This window comes from Pelobates fuscus, chromosome 12 (assembly GCF_036172605.1).
Source record: "Pelobates fuscus isolate aPelFus1 chromosome 12, aPelFus1.pri, whole genome shotgun sequence".
NCBI lineage: Eukaryota > Metazoa > Chordata > Amphibia > Anura > Pelobatidae > Pelobates > Pelobates fuscus.
The window spans coordinates 133,600,015-133,618,843 of record NC_086328.1 but is presented as its reverse complement, the minus strand read 5'-3'; the positions used below and the strand labels follow the sequence as shown (position 1 = coordinate 133,618,843).

The 18,829-nt window shown below is 41.3% G+C and overlaps 1 protein-coding gene across 2 annotated transcripts in view; it reads right to left on the bottom strand.

Moving 5' to 3' along the window:
* Nucleotides 1–18,829, bottom strand: part of LOC134579116 (sodium-coupled monocarboxylate transporter 2-like) — a 64,291-nt gene that overhangs the window by 28,531 nt on the left and 16,931 nt on the right. For both annotated transcript variants that reach the window (XM_063438289.1, XM_063438290.1), the window contains exons 2-4: nucleotides 4,305–4,370; nucleotides 3,321–3,372; nucleotides 1,764–1,831 (exon numbers count right to left, since the gene is read on the bottom strand). In XM_063438289.1, coding sequence (XP_063294359.1) covers nucleotides 1,764–1,831; nucleotides 3,321–3,372; nucleotides 4,305–4,370 — 186 coding nt within the window. The remainder of the gene's footprint in view (nucleotides 1–1,763; nucleotides 1,832–3,320; nucleotides 3,373–4,304; nucleotides 4,371–18,829) is intronic.

Below are 18,829 nucleotides of genomic sequence, written 5' to 3'. Positions count from 1 at the left end.
CTGGAAATTACATCTTTGAATAAAAGAAACTTGTGTTAAAAGGCCACTTTAAGTACCAAGCCAACTTTGGAACAATGAAGTGGTTTTAGTGTATAGACCATGGCACTGCAGTTTCACTGCTCTATTTTCTTCCACTTAGAAGTTAAAGCACTTTGTAAGGAGCCAGCTACACCTCCTGTGCCTGTGACTTAGACAGCCTCCCTACACTTCCTGTAAAGAGAGATATTATTTCTAAACTTGTGCAGTACCTTTCATTTAGAATTCTAATCCAATGTGCTCTTAATATCCTGCTAGAAGCCTCATGTGTGTTTAAAGTTCATTTAACAGTCACAAACACTGGCCAGAAAGTGTTAATATTTGTTTGTGTGTGAAAAATGCAAAAAAACCCTAATTTAAACGCCAATTTTGTCCAGTGTTTGTGACTAAATGGCTACTAAAAAAGACTGAACATACCCCATTTGCAAGACCTTGGGTTGTTGTCTACTTTTGGTATGCCATCATGGGGGTAATTCTCATTCCTGACCTACCATTCGGTTTCAAAGGCAACGTAACCAATCTGGCGAATTTCAATGTGAACAAACTGTAACACAAGTCTTATATTTGACTCTGTAACACCATAAAACCTGTACATGGGAGGTACTGTTACACTCAGGAGACTTCGCTGAACACAAATATTAGTGTTTCAAAACCGTAAAACGTTACACAACAATTATATTGTCAGTGTACGTGCCGTTTGTGTGTAAATAAAATGCAAAAGATTCATTTTTAGTGCCAATATCATTGTTGTAATACATTTACTGTTTTGAAACACTAATATCTGTATTCTGCAAAGTCTCCCGAGTAAAACAGTATCCCCAATGTACAGGTTTTAGGGTATCTTGCAAAGTTACAGGGCTAAATATAGTGCTAGCAAATAAAATTCTCTATACTTTCTGCCTGGGTTGTCAGGCAGGTCCCGCAAATTATAATTAATAAAATGACTTAATTATGTAAAAATATTACATAAATATATACATAGAATTAATATATATATATATATATATATATGCATATATACACACACATTGTATTTTGATATCAATATTAGAACAAAATGACACACATATATATATTTTTTTAAATAGTTCTTTTATTTTTAACATACTTATATATGTATATATATATATATTCATTAATATCATTCTACATGTATTTCAATATTAATATATATATATATATATATATATATATATATATATATACATATATATATATATATATATATATATATATATATATATATATATGTATATATATATATATATATTAATATGAAAATACACTTAGACAGTGTATATATATGTGTGTGATCTAAGTATATATTATTTAATTTTCAACTGTTTTTAACTTGTATTTATCTTGATTACAGGCAGCAGGGGAACTACCTGTCATTCCAGGCACTCCCTCTGCTGGCACTGCTATGGATGGCTATTCCATCCATGTGATCGTGAGGTCCTCACAAGGACCTCGCGATCAGATGGCCCAGGAGGGCCGGATCAGACACAGGGGGACTCCCTGGGATGCCGGTGAAGTCCCCCCATAGCAATCGCCAGTGGGGGATTGCCAGTGAGCAGGTAAGTACGTAGGAAGGCGTGGACGTACTATGTCACCCGCCGGCATTTAGAGTTAAGGCATAGCACACCCGCCATCCTTAAGGGGTTATTCGATGTTAATAAAAACATTTTTATTCTTTTGTTATAGGTTGAAGTTGATGGATAACATACCAGAGTACAGTAGAAGGTACAGACAATACCAGTGGCGAATACTGATCCCCAAAGATCAAATCCTGTTACTGTAAAACAAAGGTGGTACTAATTAATAAGAAGCACATATTATTATAAGAAAACAAATACTGATTTTATCATAACTGTAGTGGTTCTGGCTATAACAAAGCTATGCTTGAGCCAGAGAAATAGGATACTTATTTGTAGATTTCTACATAGTGGACATTTTTTTTTAACTCGGTTAACTGTATTTTGTTGACATTGCAGTTTGGCTCATCTGAATATAATCTATGAAATGATATCCAAAAGGATGTTAAAAATGAGTCTGTGACTATACTGCAAAATATATAGATGAATTCTGACCAAATTCCATCGGAATGGAAATCAAATACATTCCACATTCAGTCAATATTTGTGATTTTGAGCCTTCAATTACTTTTGAGCATTTAATTGCATATTTTAAGAGTCTAGCTGATTCCTGGTTTGTAAGTCTATATAGTACTTTGGAGTTATGAAAATCAGATGATCTGCTGATTGGCCAACATTTGGACCAACTGCAATTAATTTGAAACTGAATGCACAAGTATAGTTATTTGTAAAGTCCCTTGGTTAAGGAGAATCTATGGGAGAGTTTAACTTGTCAACTTTTTGACCTGAGATAGCCATTCGCTTGGACTTCTCTGATCATCATATTATGCATGGAGATCTGTGCTAGTGATAAAATCTCCCAATGTTCAAACATTCTACACAGTATTTCAACATGATGGGGCAAATAAACATTGCGTAACATTTTACAGTATTTTTCTTGCTAATTGCAGCCATATTGTCCTCATGTAATCCTTATTGGTAAATTACATAATGCCTATTGATAGTGTGATGCCACTGGTATCTTCAAATGGCAAATCACGCTATAAATAGTCATTATGTAAATGCCTTTCAAATGGTATGATATCGGTACGCTGGCAACGGGAGCCTAGATAACCTCGCTCATCCTTCCCTGCCTACCTCATCTCCATGATGAGTGTGACACTGATAGTTGTGTTCCATAACTTTTAAAATCCACCTAATGTCTACAGTAATGTGTATGGACTATTACAACAACTCTAATTCCAAGCACAAAGCCATACAGAACTGGCCTAACACAAATGCTACAAAAACAGAAATTATCTACGGTGGAAGGAAGTAAAAACTCATCGAGTCGTACAGTTAATACATCTCGAAATAGTACGCTTTAGAATGCACTCACAAGCATATGATTGATTGTAGGCACATCACATGATATAAGATGACTGAAACATACCAATAATATTCGTAAAACTATTACCACACATTCGGTTTCAACGCATTGCAACACGTGTCTCCTTTTTAATAATAATCTTAATTTTATTGCAATAGAACAAGTATATCTGGCTGATAGAGTGGGAGACTTGATGTTGAAATTAAGAAAACCATAAAGGTTTTGGATCAGCTAACTAGATTATTCTCCTGATCTTGTACCTTACCTTAACTGAAAAATGAATACCTAGATTTTTTTTCAAGTTTGTACTGGAAATGTACCTTGATTCAGCGCAAGGGCTGGCGCGTAGACCACAACACCTGTGTAGAGAATCTGTGGATCAAAATGTATAGAACATCTTACATAGGGTATAAAAAGTTATACAATGAACTAAGTAACAATTCAGGCATCAATTAGAACACTTAATGCTAATTAAAGCAGGTTGGTTAACATAGTAAAGACTACATTAAGTGATTGTTGTACAAAGGGTTGGATTGTCACTTGGGTACAATGGGCACCGCACTGAAAACAACATATGCAGTGCTGCTCCCACAAAGAAAGGCAACAGATAAAATAAAGATTAAAACACTATGGAAACTCACTGGGTTGTCCAAGACATGTGACAATCATAATATAGAACAATCTACATGAAATGCTATAGGATATGTGTATACTCATTATTAAACAAAATAGTTTGCTAATCATATTTTTCTACAACCATTACTTCACAAAAATTACTGTTACTTAAAAAACCTAATGTAATTGTTTGAGAGAACCTTTTTTGGGCTGTAAAACCCATTGGTTGTAAATTACAATAAACTATATTCATTGCATTGCTTACACTAGTACTGAATCATTATTGAGCTTTTGCACCATGGGACATGGCAGTCCACGCCTCCAATGGTACACAACTCTATATATAAGCCGCTCATTCAGTATTCAATCACAGGCAGAATGTTCGGGAGTGTTGGGTAATGATGTCCAAGCCAGACTCTCGTAATCACTAGAGACAACAGGGCATATTGGTAGAGCAGCAAACAGAAAATCTTGGGAAATGTAAGGAAATTGAGGGTGGAGAATCTAAAGGTACATTAGGTCACACAGATACAATTTCCTAACCCAAAAACCAGTGATGGCATAATATTGTTATAATGTTTTTCAAGATCCCATGCCAAATTGGAATGATTCTCTTATTTAGACAAATTACATAGGTGTTAAAAAGGAAAGATATTATCACTTTAACACAATGTTTAAACAGTACTTACAGTTTGTATTATATACATAATTGTTGCGGCATAGCGGACAAATTTGTGAAACCGTAGCTCTAGATACTTAAGGAGACAAAGAAAAAAAAAGTTACAAACCCTAAATTCGGGAGAAATGCATTTAATAGAGAATTTGCAATATAACAATTTTAAATTTGCACAAAAAAAAAACAGATATAACAAATATTTTTTAAGAATATTATATTACTCAACAAGAGAGAAATAAATAGTGCTTGCAAATATAATTATAATCTTTACAGTTGAATCGACTAAAATCTATTTTTGCTTGAGAATCAATAGTTCAATCGGAACCTGTGACGAAGTGCCCTTCACCACTTGGGCCTGGAGAGGACTGCTTGCCAGCCTCTTGCCATGTGATTATGGTCCCTGGGAGATTGGGCACTTTAAAAACAGTATTCGGCCCTAACAGAGTGCATGTCACTCATTCTGGCCCTTTAAATACAGTGGGGCCATTCGGTACTTGCCCTGTGTGAGCGGTGATACCCCAGATAGCTATGCCATGGAGCCTATTCATATAATGAAAGACTATGGGAAAGACTTTAGCTCCATGGCAATTGAACTGTGTGAATAGGATCTGCGCGCTATTCGGTAGTTTTGTGCGCCCAGATCCCAGCTATCTGGAGATATGTGAAATGTCTGTGTGTTATGTGTAAAAGGGGACTTTATGTATTTTAAAGTGTTTTACTGTCTTTGTTTCCCCATGTGCTCAATGGAGTCTGTCTCTGTACTGGGAGGTAATTGGATTACTTCTCCATTGTGTCTCCAGGAGAGAAGACTCTGTAAAACCGGTCTAAACTGGAAAGCCATGCTGACAGGGGTTTTAAAAGATACTTTACTAACTTTTGAACCCCTGGTCTGATTCATGCCATTTTTTAATATGTTGTTCCCCTGAATGGATTGATTGTGGATATGTATTTTTATGTGAATGTGATGTGTGGTTTTAAAGTTACCGAGTATGTGTGGAAACTGTATTTTTACTGTATGTAATAATTATGTTAATTGCTTATCTGAGGGGAGGGGATGTGTGGGTTGTACTGTTACTTGATTGGTTGTGTTATGCCTCCCCCTGGGTGTGTCCTGTATGTGCACAACTGTAATAAAAAGCAGGCTGGGTGTTCCAGACCTCTGACCACTGCTTGACCCTCAACACGGAGCCTTGTCTCGTTCTTGGGGGGATTCACTGTATGCTGTTGGAGATTGATTGCTAGGAGTGTAAGCTGATGTCTGCTTTTCCTGTTCATCTGCTAGCAGCTATTAGTGAGGTTCCAGTTTGGAGTGCTATTTTGTATCCAGTTCGGGAGTTGGGTGTTCTGCAGTAGCTGTGCCTGTCTCTCAGAAAGGGGCATATCGCCTAAACGGATTGTAACCCCTTGTCTGATGAAACGGTCCGTTACAGAACCTGTTGAACATTCACAGTACAATTTGTATTATCAGTGGATACAGTTGTTTTAAGCTCTGTTGGTAGAAGAATGGACAACAACTTATACCGTCTCACTGGAACTGAAATACAGCTGTGCTCAAAAGTTTGGCACTGACTTTAAAAATATGACTGATCATGCAAAACATATATTTCATTGAAGGATAGTGATCATATGAAGCCATTTATTATCACATATTTGTTTGACTCCTTTTTAAATCATAATGATAACACAAATCATCCAAATGGCCCTGATCAAAAGTTTATACCCTTGAATGTTTTGCCTTGTTACAGACACACAAGGTGACACACACAGGTTAAAATGGCTATTGAAGGTTAATTTTCCACACCTGTGGCTTTTAAAATTGCAATAGTTAATGAGTTTGTTAGCACTCACGTGAATGCATTGAGCAGGCTAGATACTGAGCCATGGGGAGCCGAAAAGAACTGTCAAAAGACCTGCGTAACAAGATAATGGAACTTTATAAAGATGGAAAATGATATAAAAAGATATCCAAAGCCTTGAAAATGTCAGTCAGTACTGCTCGATCACTTATTAAGAAGTGGAAGGTCAGGCCAAGGTTAGTTAGACCAAGAAAAATTTCAGCCACAACTGCCAGAATAATTGTTCGGGATACAAAGAAAAACCCACAGGTAACCTCGGGAGCAATACAGGCTGCTCTGGAAAAATACAGTGGGGTTGTTTCAAGGAGCACAATGTGATGATACTTGAACAAAAATGAGCTGCATGGTCGAGTTGCCAGAAAGAAGCCTTTACTGCACCAATGCCACAAAAATGTCTGGTTACAATATGCCGACAACACCTTGACACACCTCACAGCTTCTGGCACACTATAAATTACTACTAAGAAGTGATACATATCACTCCTATTGATACAAATATAGATCGTAATTCCAATTAGGAAGCGCCCACACTATCACATATCTGTAGATCCCAAATCTATACTATTATCGTCCAGCCGAAAATCCACCAGTCACATCCCTCTCGGGATGGCTTATAGCTTCCAGTTAAGCCGAGATCCGATGTGTGTTTGATCATTTGATACAATTGTATAGTTACTGTATGTTTGTTCAAGCATTTATAGCTACTTCTTTATCACATTACATTTTCACACACGGGTCTGAATACCTCGTCACACAGTTGGTTAATATGCACTGAGAGATACGTCACAGCACAAGCAGTATGATTGGTTGGCACTGTTCAGCATATTAGCATAATGAACACGTGGATATGTTGGCGCCAGAATGCGCACGATACCGGCCGTTTGATTGGACAGACTCCATAATACTGTTACCTGAATACATTTATAAGGAGACTGGGAATCAGTCTCCAGTCAGCCCCTGACGCAGGTGCATCACAGTAAGCACCGAAACGCGCGTCGGGCTCCTATTCCTTCTTTTTTCTCCACTAGGGCTATCTATTACTATGTGCAGGTAACCAACATCCTAAGTATGGTTCTGCACATAGAGTCACTCTAATCTCTGTTTTTCACCTTTCAACTGGTCACAATATTTTGTCTGCTAAGGGTGATTCCCTTTGACTAAAAATCTGGGACCTTTAGTATGTATAATGCATGTCTCCTTGTAACTATTGTATGTAACCACTGTATGCCTAGTGTTACAGTTATTTAGCACTATCTTTAAAAGGGACACAATCAATCCCTTACAGATGCTAGACGCCTATTCTACAAGGTATTAGCAACATGCAGTCCCACTGTGCCTGCTTGGTTTTATGATATGGTTGACCATTGTGTTTTAGTATGCGCAAATTACATGCTACTAATCACACTAGCGTCATCATTAGCCACACGGCACTCTTAAAACCATTCGGGCTTCGCTCAGTGACCATTTCCCAGACATTTACCAACCTTATACGCTCAGAGCTACTAGACTTGACCATATGCATTGCCTAATAAAGTCTCTAGTCAGTTGCGATTTTTGAGCCAAGTAGGTAATAGGGTATAACTGGGTTTCTTTGAGGTGAGCCACTAAGGCTAGATTGCACTTTTTTCACTATTTCGTTCTATTTCTATTTCTAAATTATTCAACTACTAAATTACACTGATTTGAGTATCTAATATTCCTTTTTATTTTCCAGTACTATACTCAGCCAGTTTGGATTATTCCAACCCTTTGAGTATTTTGTGTTTTCTCTATTGAGTAGGGGTTAAGCCCCAGGACACCCCTGGAGTGTCCATAAAGGTGTATCTCCACCAGTGAGACGGTTCCAAGTTTTGGACCCATCCTCACAGGTGAAATTTATTTTGTTATGTTTTGTTTTATGATTGTGCCATTCTGTTATAAACTACAGTTGAATATGAATCTCATAAGAAATAAAAGACATGCGTTTTGCCTGCTCACTCATGCTTTCTATACTAAATGGTTCATATATTACCAATTCTCCAAGGCTAAGCAAAATTTTTGAGCACAACTGTAGATATCACTTCAAGGTGACAAGGTTTTAAAAACATTATTAATAACATATATTTTAAAAGAGGAAATATAGTTTATTTGCTTTTAAGTTTAATTCAAGTTTGTGAAACTCAAAAGCTCTCAAACATTGCCCTCTGCCTCAGTAGGCATATCTCTGTCTTATCTGGCACTGCCCTAATAGCAATACACATTCCTTTTCCTATAGTAAACCTTAGGACATTAACATAAAGTATAGAGCAGAAAATGCAATTACATAGAATAATTTAACATTTGTAAACATCCTTTACAATTAACTTAAAGGGGAATGTATTTCTAATGTTAGAGTTTCTTCTATGCAATTTACATGTAGAGCCCTCCAATTTTAGAGTAAAATAAACGTTTTCTCACATTTAATCTGTATCTTAGACGGTCTGACCACTGCCTCTGCTCTGCTTGTGGCTGAGATCATTAGTGATAGAGAAGAATTACAGGGCCAATTCTGCATCCATAACTTACATGCCTGGTTGCAAAAGTCATTCAAGCCCCTATCTAACTATGCTAGTTCCTGGGGCTTAAAGAAGTTTCACGTGTGTACACCTGACCAGACAAATGCAAAGCATTCCAGAACCAATTGCAAAGTACAAGTTAGATGCGCATGCACATGGAACTATCAGATGGCTAGCTGTCCTACCAGAGTAACAAACAGAAAAAGTTATTTAACAATTAAAGGGATTGTCTCTCACTTCTCCTCCTAGTCTGCCTATATTACACTGGCCCTGTCATGCTGTTAGAGGGCCAAAGTGCCCGGTTGGGTCCCTTTTTAGCAATACACATTGGAGGCCTTAAGAGCATGGGCCACCCAACGGCCCCCTAGCGTGCAGGACATGGTGCAGCCGCACCAGCTACACCAACAGGAGTTCTATTGCTGACACCCTATTCTTTCATAAATGTTTATGTAAATGTCACCCATATGGACATTCTACTACAAACAGTACTTTTTCATTGAAAAATAGAATGTACACAGCTTGAAATTCAACACCTACACTGAATATGTTGACTATGTTGTCAGCAGTGGCGTACATATAGGGGTCACAGGGGTTTCAGTTGCGACCAGGCCTCTCACTCCAGGGGGCCCAGCCGTCCTACGGCCGGGTACCTGCCACCATGTTTTGTGGCCCCGGCCCGTGCAGCAAACTGCCGGGGCCGCACGTTCAAGGGGCCCATCGGGTGGCCCATGCTGTTAGGGCCATCCAATGGGTATTGATTTCCAGGGGGCCCTGTCAGCGCTGGGCGATTTAACTGCGCAACCTGACCCCTTGAGATGACATCACAGCTGGGAGGAAGTGATTGCGCCGGTCACTCCTCCCAGGTATCAGAGAGAGCCATGCGGGAGGAAGGAGAGGGAGTCAGAGTGGGAACTCTGACTCCCATCAACCTGAGCCACCACTGGACCCCAGGGAAAGTGACCCTACTGCACCTAAAAGGTAGGAAACCAATTTTTAGATACATTTTTACAAGATTCAGTGAAAAAACGTCCTTCATATTTAAAAGATACAATGTCTTTATTGCAAATTCTTAATGATTTTAAATGGGAAAAATATTTGATTATGGTAACCTGTGATGTGAGTAGCCTCTACACCATCATTAACCATGAGAGGGGGTGTGAGGCTACAGAACATGTTTTTTAAAAAGCTGCCTTTTTGAAGATGGAACAAATAGAATTTTTAATTGAAGGTATTAAAATCATCCCTTTGAATAACTTCTTTTGGTTTGAAAATACATTTTGTCTACAGACAAAAGGAACCGCAATGGGGACCAGATTTGCCCCGAGTTATGCAAACCTTTTTATGGCATACAGGGAGGAATTGGAAGTCTTCTCCAGACCTGACATCGGGGGAAATCTGGTCCTCTACAAACGGTACATAGACGATATTTTTATAGTGTGGAAAGGAACGGAGGAATCGCTTTTAAACTTTTTAAATAGCCTAAACCTGAATGATTGGAGTATAAAATTAACTTATGAGATCATTTCAAACTCAATAAATGTTTTAGACCTATGCATCTATGTTGAGAATGATCAAATAAAAAGTAAAACATTTTTTTAAACGGTAAATGTAAATAGTTTTATTGACCTTAGAAGTTGTCATTTTAAACCGTGGTTGGCCAATATACCAAAAGGCCAGTTTTTAAGATTCAGACATAACTGCACTGAATTGGAACAATTTAAATATCAATCAAAAATTTTGATCTATCAACTTGTTGATAAAGGCTATAATTATGATTCCTTGAGAGCAACATGTGCACAAATTGAAGCAGAACCAAGGGTTAATATTTTAAAAGGGAAAAATAAAAAACTCACAGAAGAGAATGAAGAAATGCCTATAATTTTTAACTATAGTTCAAATAGTAATTCCTTGCGTAAGATAATACAAAGGAATTGGCATATCCTAGAGGAGGATAAAGAAATTTGCCAATATTTGCGTAAGAAACCTAGAAATATTAATAGAGGGGCAAAAAGTTTTAAACAAATTTTAACTATGAGTTTTTTAGATAAGGACAATACTCATTCACCAATCAACAAGAATATAATGTTAAGTCATTTTTAACCTGCAACTCTAAAAATATTATATATATGGTTGTATGTCCCTGTGGATACCAATTCATTGGTAAAACATCAAGGGCTTTAAAAATTTGTATCAGGGAACATATTTATAACATCAATCGCAAATTTTTACAACATAGTGTATCTAAACATTTTTTGGAAGCCCATGGTGGGAATGTGAGTGGAATAGAATTTATAGGAATATAAGGGGTTAAAACACATTGGAGAGGAGGAGACATTGAAAGCCTCCTTAGTAAAAGTAAGATGAGGTGGATTTTTAACATAGGTACTTTGATACCTTACGGCTTAAATGCCGACTTTGAAATAAATTCCTGTATATGAAATGTTTTTTATGCATCCCTATTTAATATGTTTTCCTTTTTCCTTTTTATTTATTTATTTTCTATCTTCTATTTATCCCTTTGATTATTATTGTGAGGTTTATTATACCTAATGAAAATAATTTTTATGTGCACCTGTTTTTAGTATGTTATTGTGATATGTAATGTATGTGTCCCATGTGTTGCATCTTTTTAATTAGTATTTATAGGTTTAAGATTAGAAATATCCTCTTGAGATTATATGTTCATAATTTTATGTGTATTTTGTGTATGTGTAATTTTATGCCGTTTAAGATAACTGCACAATAGAAAGTTATTGGCAAATAGTGCATTGTAAATGGACTTTTAGACATGGCCGCCTAGTAACTTCCGGTATTACGGCCACGTCCTGACGTCATGGCGCAAGGATGCTGAACATATGCGCCGAGCGTGCTAGACGGACAATTATGATGAACACGGAAGTGAAAACCGGAAGAGAGGGAAAAAAACGGTCCCAACATACAAGTTTAAAAGGAGAATCAGCAGAGAAGAGCAGAATCACCACTTCTGAAGAAGGCTGTAATGCCGAAACTCGTCAGGTGGCAATATTTTGGTGGACTTTTTCTGTTTTAATTTTAATTTGTAATTTGTGTTCAATAAATTATCCTTAATGTGATCCTGCATCCTGGGTCCTCTGGAGATATTATTTTTGGCACCACAGGAAGTATCCTGGTTCCAGCAGATATCCACCATCATAGATGCTTTTCTCCGCTTTATAGTCTGAGTCAGCTTTTAAAGTGAATCAGCTACATGTGAGTTTGACCAATAATATGGTGTTTTAATATTAGTTTTTACTATATTACCCTATGGTCTTTTATCTAATTTTTTAGGAATATTTCTTATGAACATATTGTGTGTGTACGCCACTGGCTGTCAGCATCAATATATAACCTTAAAATTGGCATAATTCATTGTATTGAAAAAAAAGTACGAAAAAAATAATGTGTTCATTATATTAAGGAAGATTTGGAGGTGACTTTCACCTCTTCCCCTGTTAGATTCCCGTTGTGCTGTGACATCACCCTTATACGCTGTGTAAAGCATACTATTTAATTTGATCAGCATGGCCACTTGAGTTTTTATAGTTTTCACGCTGCTTGTAGTTTATATATGGTTCACAAAAATCATGTAAGGATTCAGAATATTCTTTCAAACCCTTACACATTGTGTGTACGTATTTTTTGTCTTAAGTTTGTGGCTTTAAAGAGGTTTACGTTGTTTCTATGATGTGCATAACATGTTCTTGTAAATGTTTGTTAATTTTTTCCTGGAATTGTAATTTTTGAATCTGAATAAAGATAGTCAAATCCCTGATACACACTGACACAGAGCAGAATAGGGACTGTTCCCCCTACATAGGGTCACTTGGCAGATATGGATTGACACCTATCCTAATGATCCCTGATACACACTGACACAGAGCAGAATAGAGACTGTTCCCCCTACATAGGGTCACTTGGCAGATATGGATTGACACCTGTCCTCAAAACCCCTGATACACACTGACACAGAGCAGAATAGGGACTGTTCCCCCTACATAGGGTCACTTGGCAGATATGGATTGACACCTATCCTCAAAACCCCTGATGCACACTGACACAGAGCAGAATAGGGACTGTTCCTCCTACATAGGGTCACTTGGCAGATATGGATTGACACCTGTCCTCAAAACCCCTGATACACACTGACACAGAGCAGGATAGGGACTGTTCCCCCTACATAGGGTCACTTGGCAGATATGGATTGACACCTGTCCTCAAAACCCCTGATACACACTGACACAGAGCAGAATAGAGACTGTTCCCTGTCCACAGAGACCATGATACACACTGACACAGAGCAGAATAGAGACTGTCCCCCCTACATAGGGTCACTTGGCAGGTATGGATTGACACCTGTCCTCAAAGCCCCTGATACACACTGACACAGAGCAGAATAGAGACTGTTCCCTGTCCACAGAGACCATGATACACACTGACACAGAGCAGAATAGAGACTGTTCCCTGTCCACAGAGACCATGATACACACTGACACAGAGCAGAATAGAGACTGTCCCCCCTACATAGGGTCACTTGGCAGGTATGGATTGACACCTGTCCTCAAAGCCCCTGATACACACTGACACAGAGCAGAATAGAGACTGTTCCCTGTCCACAGAGACCATGATACACACTGACACAGAGCAGAATAGAGACTGTCCCCCCTACATAGGGTCACTTGGCAGGTATGGATTGACACCTGTCCTCAAAGCCCCTGATACACACTGACACAGAGCAGAATAGAGACTGTTCCCTGTCCACAGAGACCATGATACACACTGACACAGAGCAGAATAGAGACTGTTCCCTGTCCACAGAGACCATGATACACACTGACACAGAGCAGAATAGAGACTGTCCCCCCTACATAGGGTCACTTGGCAGGTATGGATTGACACCTGTCCTCAAAGCCCCTGATACACACTGACACAGAGCAGAATAGAGACTGTTCCCTGTCCACAGAGACCATGATACACACTGACACAGAGCAGAATAGAGACTGTCCCCCCTACATAGGGTCACTTGGCAGGTATGGATTGACACCTGTCCTCAAAGCCCCTGATACACACTGACACAGAGCAGAATAGAGACTGTTCCCTGTCCACAGAGACCATGATACACACTGACACAGAGCAGAATAGAGACTGTTCACCGTCCACAGAGACCATGATACACACTGACACAGAGCAGAATAGAGACTGCCCCCCCTACATAGGGTCACTTGGCAGGTATGGATTGACACCTGTCCTCAAAACCCATGATACACACTGGGGGGAGCTACTGTCCTCCCCAACCCCTGCGCGGTGGGTGGGGGCCATAAATCACAATGGGGGGACCTACTGTCCTCCCCCCCTCGGCCCCCACCCCTGCGCGGTGGGTGGGGGCCATAAATCACAATGGGGGGGCCTACTTTCCTCCCCCCGGCCCCCATCCCTGCGCGGTGGGTGGGGGGCATAAATCACAATGGGACGGACCTACTGATAGGAGTGGAGTATTGTTCATATCAGTTTAATACCTTCCGCGTCTCCTATCAGTGGACGTGTATATGGCAGCCATTTTAGGAACCGCACACCTGGGACCCGAGCAAGGTCACCTCGTTCAAGCTGCTCTGGTTCCTTGATGAGCCAGCTGCCCGTGAGTTAACATGTCCCGTGGAGAAGCACTCTGTACTGTAAAGCCTCACCACAAAAAAATTAAATAAATAACAGCACTCGGAGTGGTGAGTTTAGTAAATGTTCATATCAGTTTAATACCTTCCGCGTCTCCTATCAGTGGACGTGTATATGGCAGCCATTTTAGGAACCGCACACCTGGGACCCGAGCAAGGTCACCTCTTTCAACAGGCGACATGATTTGGCCCTGTAAAACTATCCTGGATATTCTCTACAATTTCTATTGATATGGCATTGATTTATGTAACAGGGAGATGGAAGAAGATGCTTGGTCGGTCCTCTTACTTGAAATTTGGGGCACTGCGCGGGCAAGCTAATGTGCCACCAGATAGGAGTGGTGAGTTTAGTATTGTTCATATCAGTTTAATACCTTCCGCGTCTCCTATCAGTGGACGTGTAAATGGTTGAATTGTTGAATCACCTCCCCTTTTTAGGCCAAGGTGGGAAGATGCTTAGACCACTGGTATATTGGTGCCATCTTGGAGGATTTTTTTTTGGTTTGGTTTTTGAAGCCACAGTGCTGCACCAGTGGGCCTAAAAATTAGGCATGTACACATGCCTGAAAAATTTGGTATTGTTGCAGCCGCTGCTGTAGCAGCGGCCAGAAAAATTGATGTTTGTTTCACAGGCAGAAAGTGCCCTAAAACATGGCGGCTTGAACCCTAGTTGGTGGCGGATAAGTCACGCAAGTCAAACGTCATTCAGAGCTAAAATACAGCAGCGTGTGGACCATTTTTAGCCCAAGGCAGCTCATCTCATCAGGCCTTTTTTAATCGAATTTATCGCCCAGTGTCAGTCCCTTTCGGATCCATCCCTCATTCATCTTAATAAAGGTGAGGTAATCTAGACTTTTTTGACCTAGGCGACTTCTCTTCTCAGTGACAATACCTCCTGCTGCACTGAAGGTTCTTTCTGACAGGACACTTGAAGCGGGGCAGGCCAGAAGTTCTATCGCAAATTGGGATAGCTCAGGCCACAGGTCAAGCCTGCACACCCAGTAGTCAAGGGGTTCATCGCTCCTCAGAGTGTCGATATCTGCAGTTAAGGCGAGGTAGTCTGCTACCTGTCGGTCGAGTCGCTCTCTGAGGGTGGATCCCGAAGGGCTATGGCGATGCATAGGACTTAAAAAGGTCCGCATGTCCTCCATCAACAACACGTCTTTAAAGCGTCCTGTCCTTGCCGGCGTGGTCGTGGGAGGAGGAGGAGGAGGATGACTTCCACCTCTCCCCCTGTTAGATTCCCGTTGTGCTGTGACATCACCCTTATACGCTGTGTAAAGCATACTTTTTAATTTATTTTGCAAATGCTGCATCCTTTCCGACTTGTTGTAATTCGGTAACATTTCCGCCACTTTCTGCTTATACCGGGGGTCTAGTAGCGTGGACACCCAGTACAGGTCGTTCTCCTTCAGCCTTTTTATACGAGGGTCCCTCAACAGGCAGGACAGCATGAAAGACCCCATTTGCACAAGGTTGGATGCCGAGCTACTCATTTCCCGTTCCTCCTCCTCACTGATGTCATTGAAGGTATGTTCTTCCCCCCAGCCACGTACAACACCACGGGTACCAGATAGGTGACAACGAGCACACTGGGATGCCTGTTGTGTTTGGTCTTGCTCCTCCTCCTCCTCCTCAAAGTTACAATCCTCCTCTGACTCCTCTTCCTCACAATCCTCTTCCAGCGTTGCCGCAGGTCCAGCAAGCATTGCTGATAAGGCTGTTTCTGGTGGTGATGGTGACCACAACTCTTCCTCTTCCTCTTCACGCTCATCTACAGCCTGATCCAGCACTCTTCGCAGGGCACGCTCCAGGAAGAAAACAAATGGTATGATGTCGCTGATGGTGCCTTCGTTGCGACTGACTAGGTTTGTCACCTCCTCAAAAGGACCCATGAGCCTACAGGCATTGCGCATGAGTGTCCAGTAACGTGGCAAAAAAATTCCCAGCTCCCCAGAGGCTGTCCTAGCACCCCGGTCATACAAATATTCATTAACAGCTTTTTCTTGTTGGAGCAGGCGGTCGACCATTAGGAGTGTTGAATTCCAACGTGTAGAGCTGTCGCAAATCAAGCGCCTCACTGGCATGTTGTTTCGCCGCTGGATATCGGCAAAGTGAGCCATGGCCGTGTAGGAATGCCTGAAATGGCCACACACCTTCCTGGCCTGCTTCAGGACGTCCTGTAAGCCTGTGTACTTATGCACAAAGCGTTGTACGATCAGATTACACACATGTGCCATGCACGGCACATGTGTCAACTTGCCCAACTTCAATGCCGCTATCAAATTTTTTCCGTTGTCACACACCACTTTGCCGATATCCAGTTGCTGCGGAGTCAGCCACTTTTCCACCTGTGCGTTCAGAGCGGACAGGAGTGCTTGTCCGGTGTGACTCTCTGCTTTCAAGCAAGTCAAACCCAAGACGGCGTGACACTGCCGTATCCGGGATGTGGAATAGTACCTGGGGAGCTGGGGGGGTGCCGTTGATGTGGAACAAGACGCAGCAGCACAAGAGGACTCAGCCGAGGAGGTTATGGAAGAGGATGGAGTAGGAGGAGTAGAGGAGGTGGCAGCAGGACTGCCTGCAATTCATGGCGGTGTCACCAACTCCTCTGCAATGCCACGCATTCCTTGCTTGTCAGCCATCAGCAGGTTTACCCAATGCGCAGTGTAGGTGATATACCTGCCCTGACCATGCTTTGCAGACCAGGTATCAGTGGTCAGATGGACCCTTGCCCCAACACTGTGTGCCAGACATGCCATGACTTCCTTTTGCACAATCGAGTACAAGTTGGGGATTGCCTTTTGTGAAAATAAATTCCGGCCGGGTACCTTCCACTGCGGTGTCCCAATAGCTACAAATTTTTTGAACGCCTCAGACTCAACCAGATTGTATGGTAAAAGCTGGCGGGCTAATAGTTCGGACAAGCCAGCTGTCAGACGCTGGGCAAGGGGGTGACTTGGTGACATTGGCTTCTTACGCTCAAACATGTCCTTGACAGACACATGACTGTGGGCAGATGAGCGGGAACTGCTCAAGGCGGGAGACGGAGTGGCGGATGGTTGAGAGGGGGCAAGAAGGACAGCAGTGGTTGACGTGGCTGAAGATGCTAGACCAGGAGGAGGATGGCGACTTAGAGTAGGCGTGCTGCTTGTACTCATGTGTTGATCCCATAGGCGTTTGTGATGTGAGATCATGTGCCTACGCAAAGCAGTTGTACCTAGGTGGGTGTTGGACCTCCCACGACTCAGTTTCCTTTGGCACAGGTTGCAAATGGCATCGCTGTTGTCCGAGGCAGACACACAAAAAAAAAGCCACACTGCTGAGCTCTGCAATGACGGCATTCTGGTGGTGGACACAGCATGCGTTGATTGGCGTGCTGTCGGGCTGACCCCGGGTGCCAATGGTCTGCAGAGCACACGCTGAAGGAAGGCCTGAGAGAGCCGCTTGAAGGACACTGACTGGCTGCTATTAGCTTACACTAGAAACCTTTTTTCTATATAAAAGCACGCTATAGAGACACCAGATATGATTGGCAATGTGCACTGGAACAGTTCTGCAGAACACACACTGTAGGCCTGACACACCCGCTTGAAGACAAGTAAATGCTATTCAATCTATAACAGTGAAAAAAAAATTTTGGTTTTAAAAGCACGCTATAGAGACACCAGATATGATTGGCAATGTGCACTGGAACAGTTCTGGAGAGCACACGCTGAAGGAAGGACTGACAGAGCCGCTTGAAGGACACTGACTGGCTGCTATTAGCTTACACTAGAAACCTTTTTTCTTTGTAAATGCATGCTATAGAGACACCAGATATGATTGGCAACTGTCAAAGCACGCTGGCACAGGTCTGCAGAGCACACGCTGAAGGAAGGCCTGACAGAGCCGCTTGAAGGACACTGACTGGCTGCTATTAGCTTACACTAGAAACCTTTTTTCTTTGTAAAAGCATGCTATAGAGACACCAGATATGATTGGCAATGTGCACTGGAACAGTTCTGCAGAGCACACACTGTAGGCCTGACACAAACGCTTGAAGACAAGTAACTGCTATTCAATCTATAACAGTGAAAAACAAATTTTGGTTTTAAAAGCACGCTATAGAGACACCAGATATGATTGGCAATGTGCACTGGAACAGTTCTGGAGAGCACACGCTGAAGGAAGGACTGACAGAGCCGCTTGAAGGACACTGACTGGCTGCTATTAGCTTACACTAGAAACCTTTTTTCTTTGTAAATGCACGCTATAGAGACACCAGATATGATTGGCAACTGTCAAAGCACACTGGCACAGGTCTGCAGAGCACACGCTGAAGGAAGGCCTGACAGAGCCGCTTGAAGGACACTGACTGGCTGCTATTAGCTTACACTAGAAACCTTTTTTCTTTGTAAAAGCACGCTATAGAGACACCAGATATGATTGGCAATGTGCACTTGAACAGTTCTGCAGAGCACA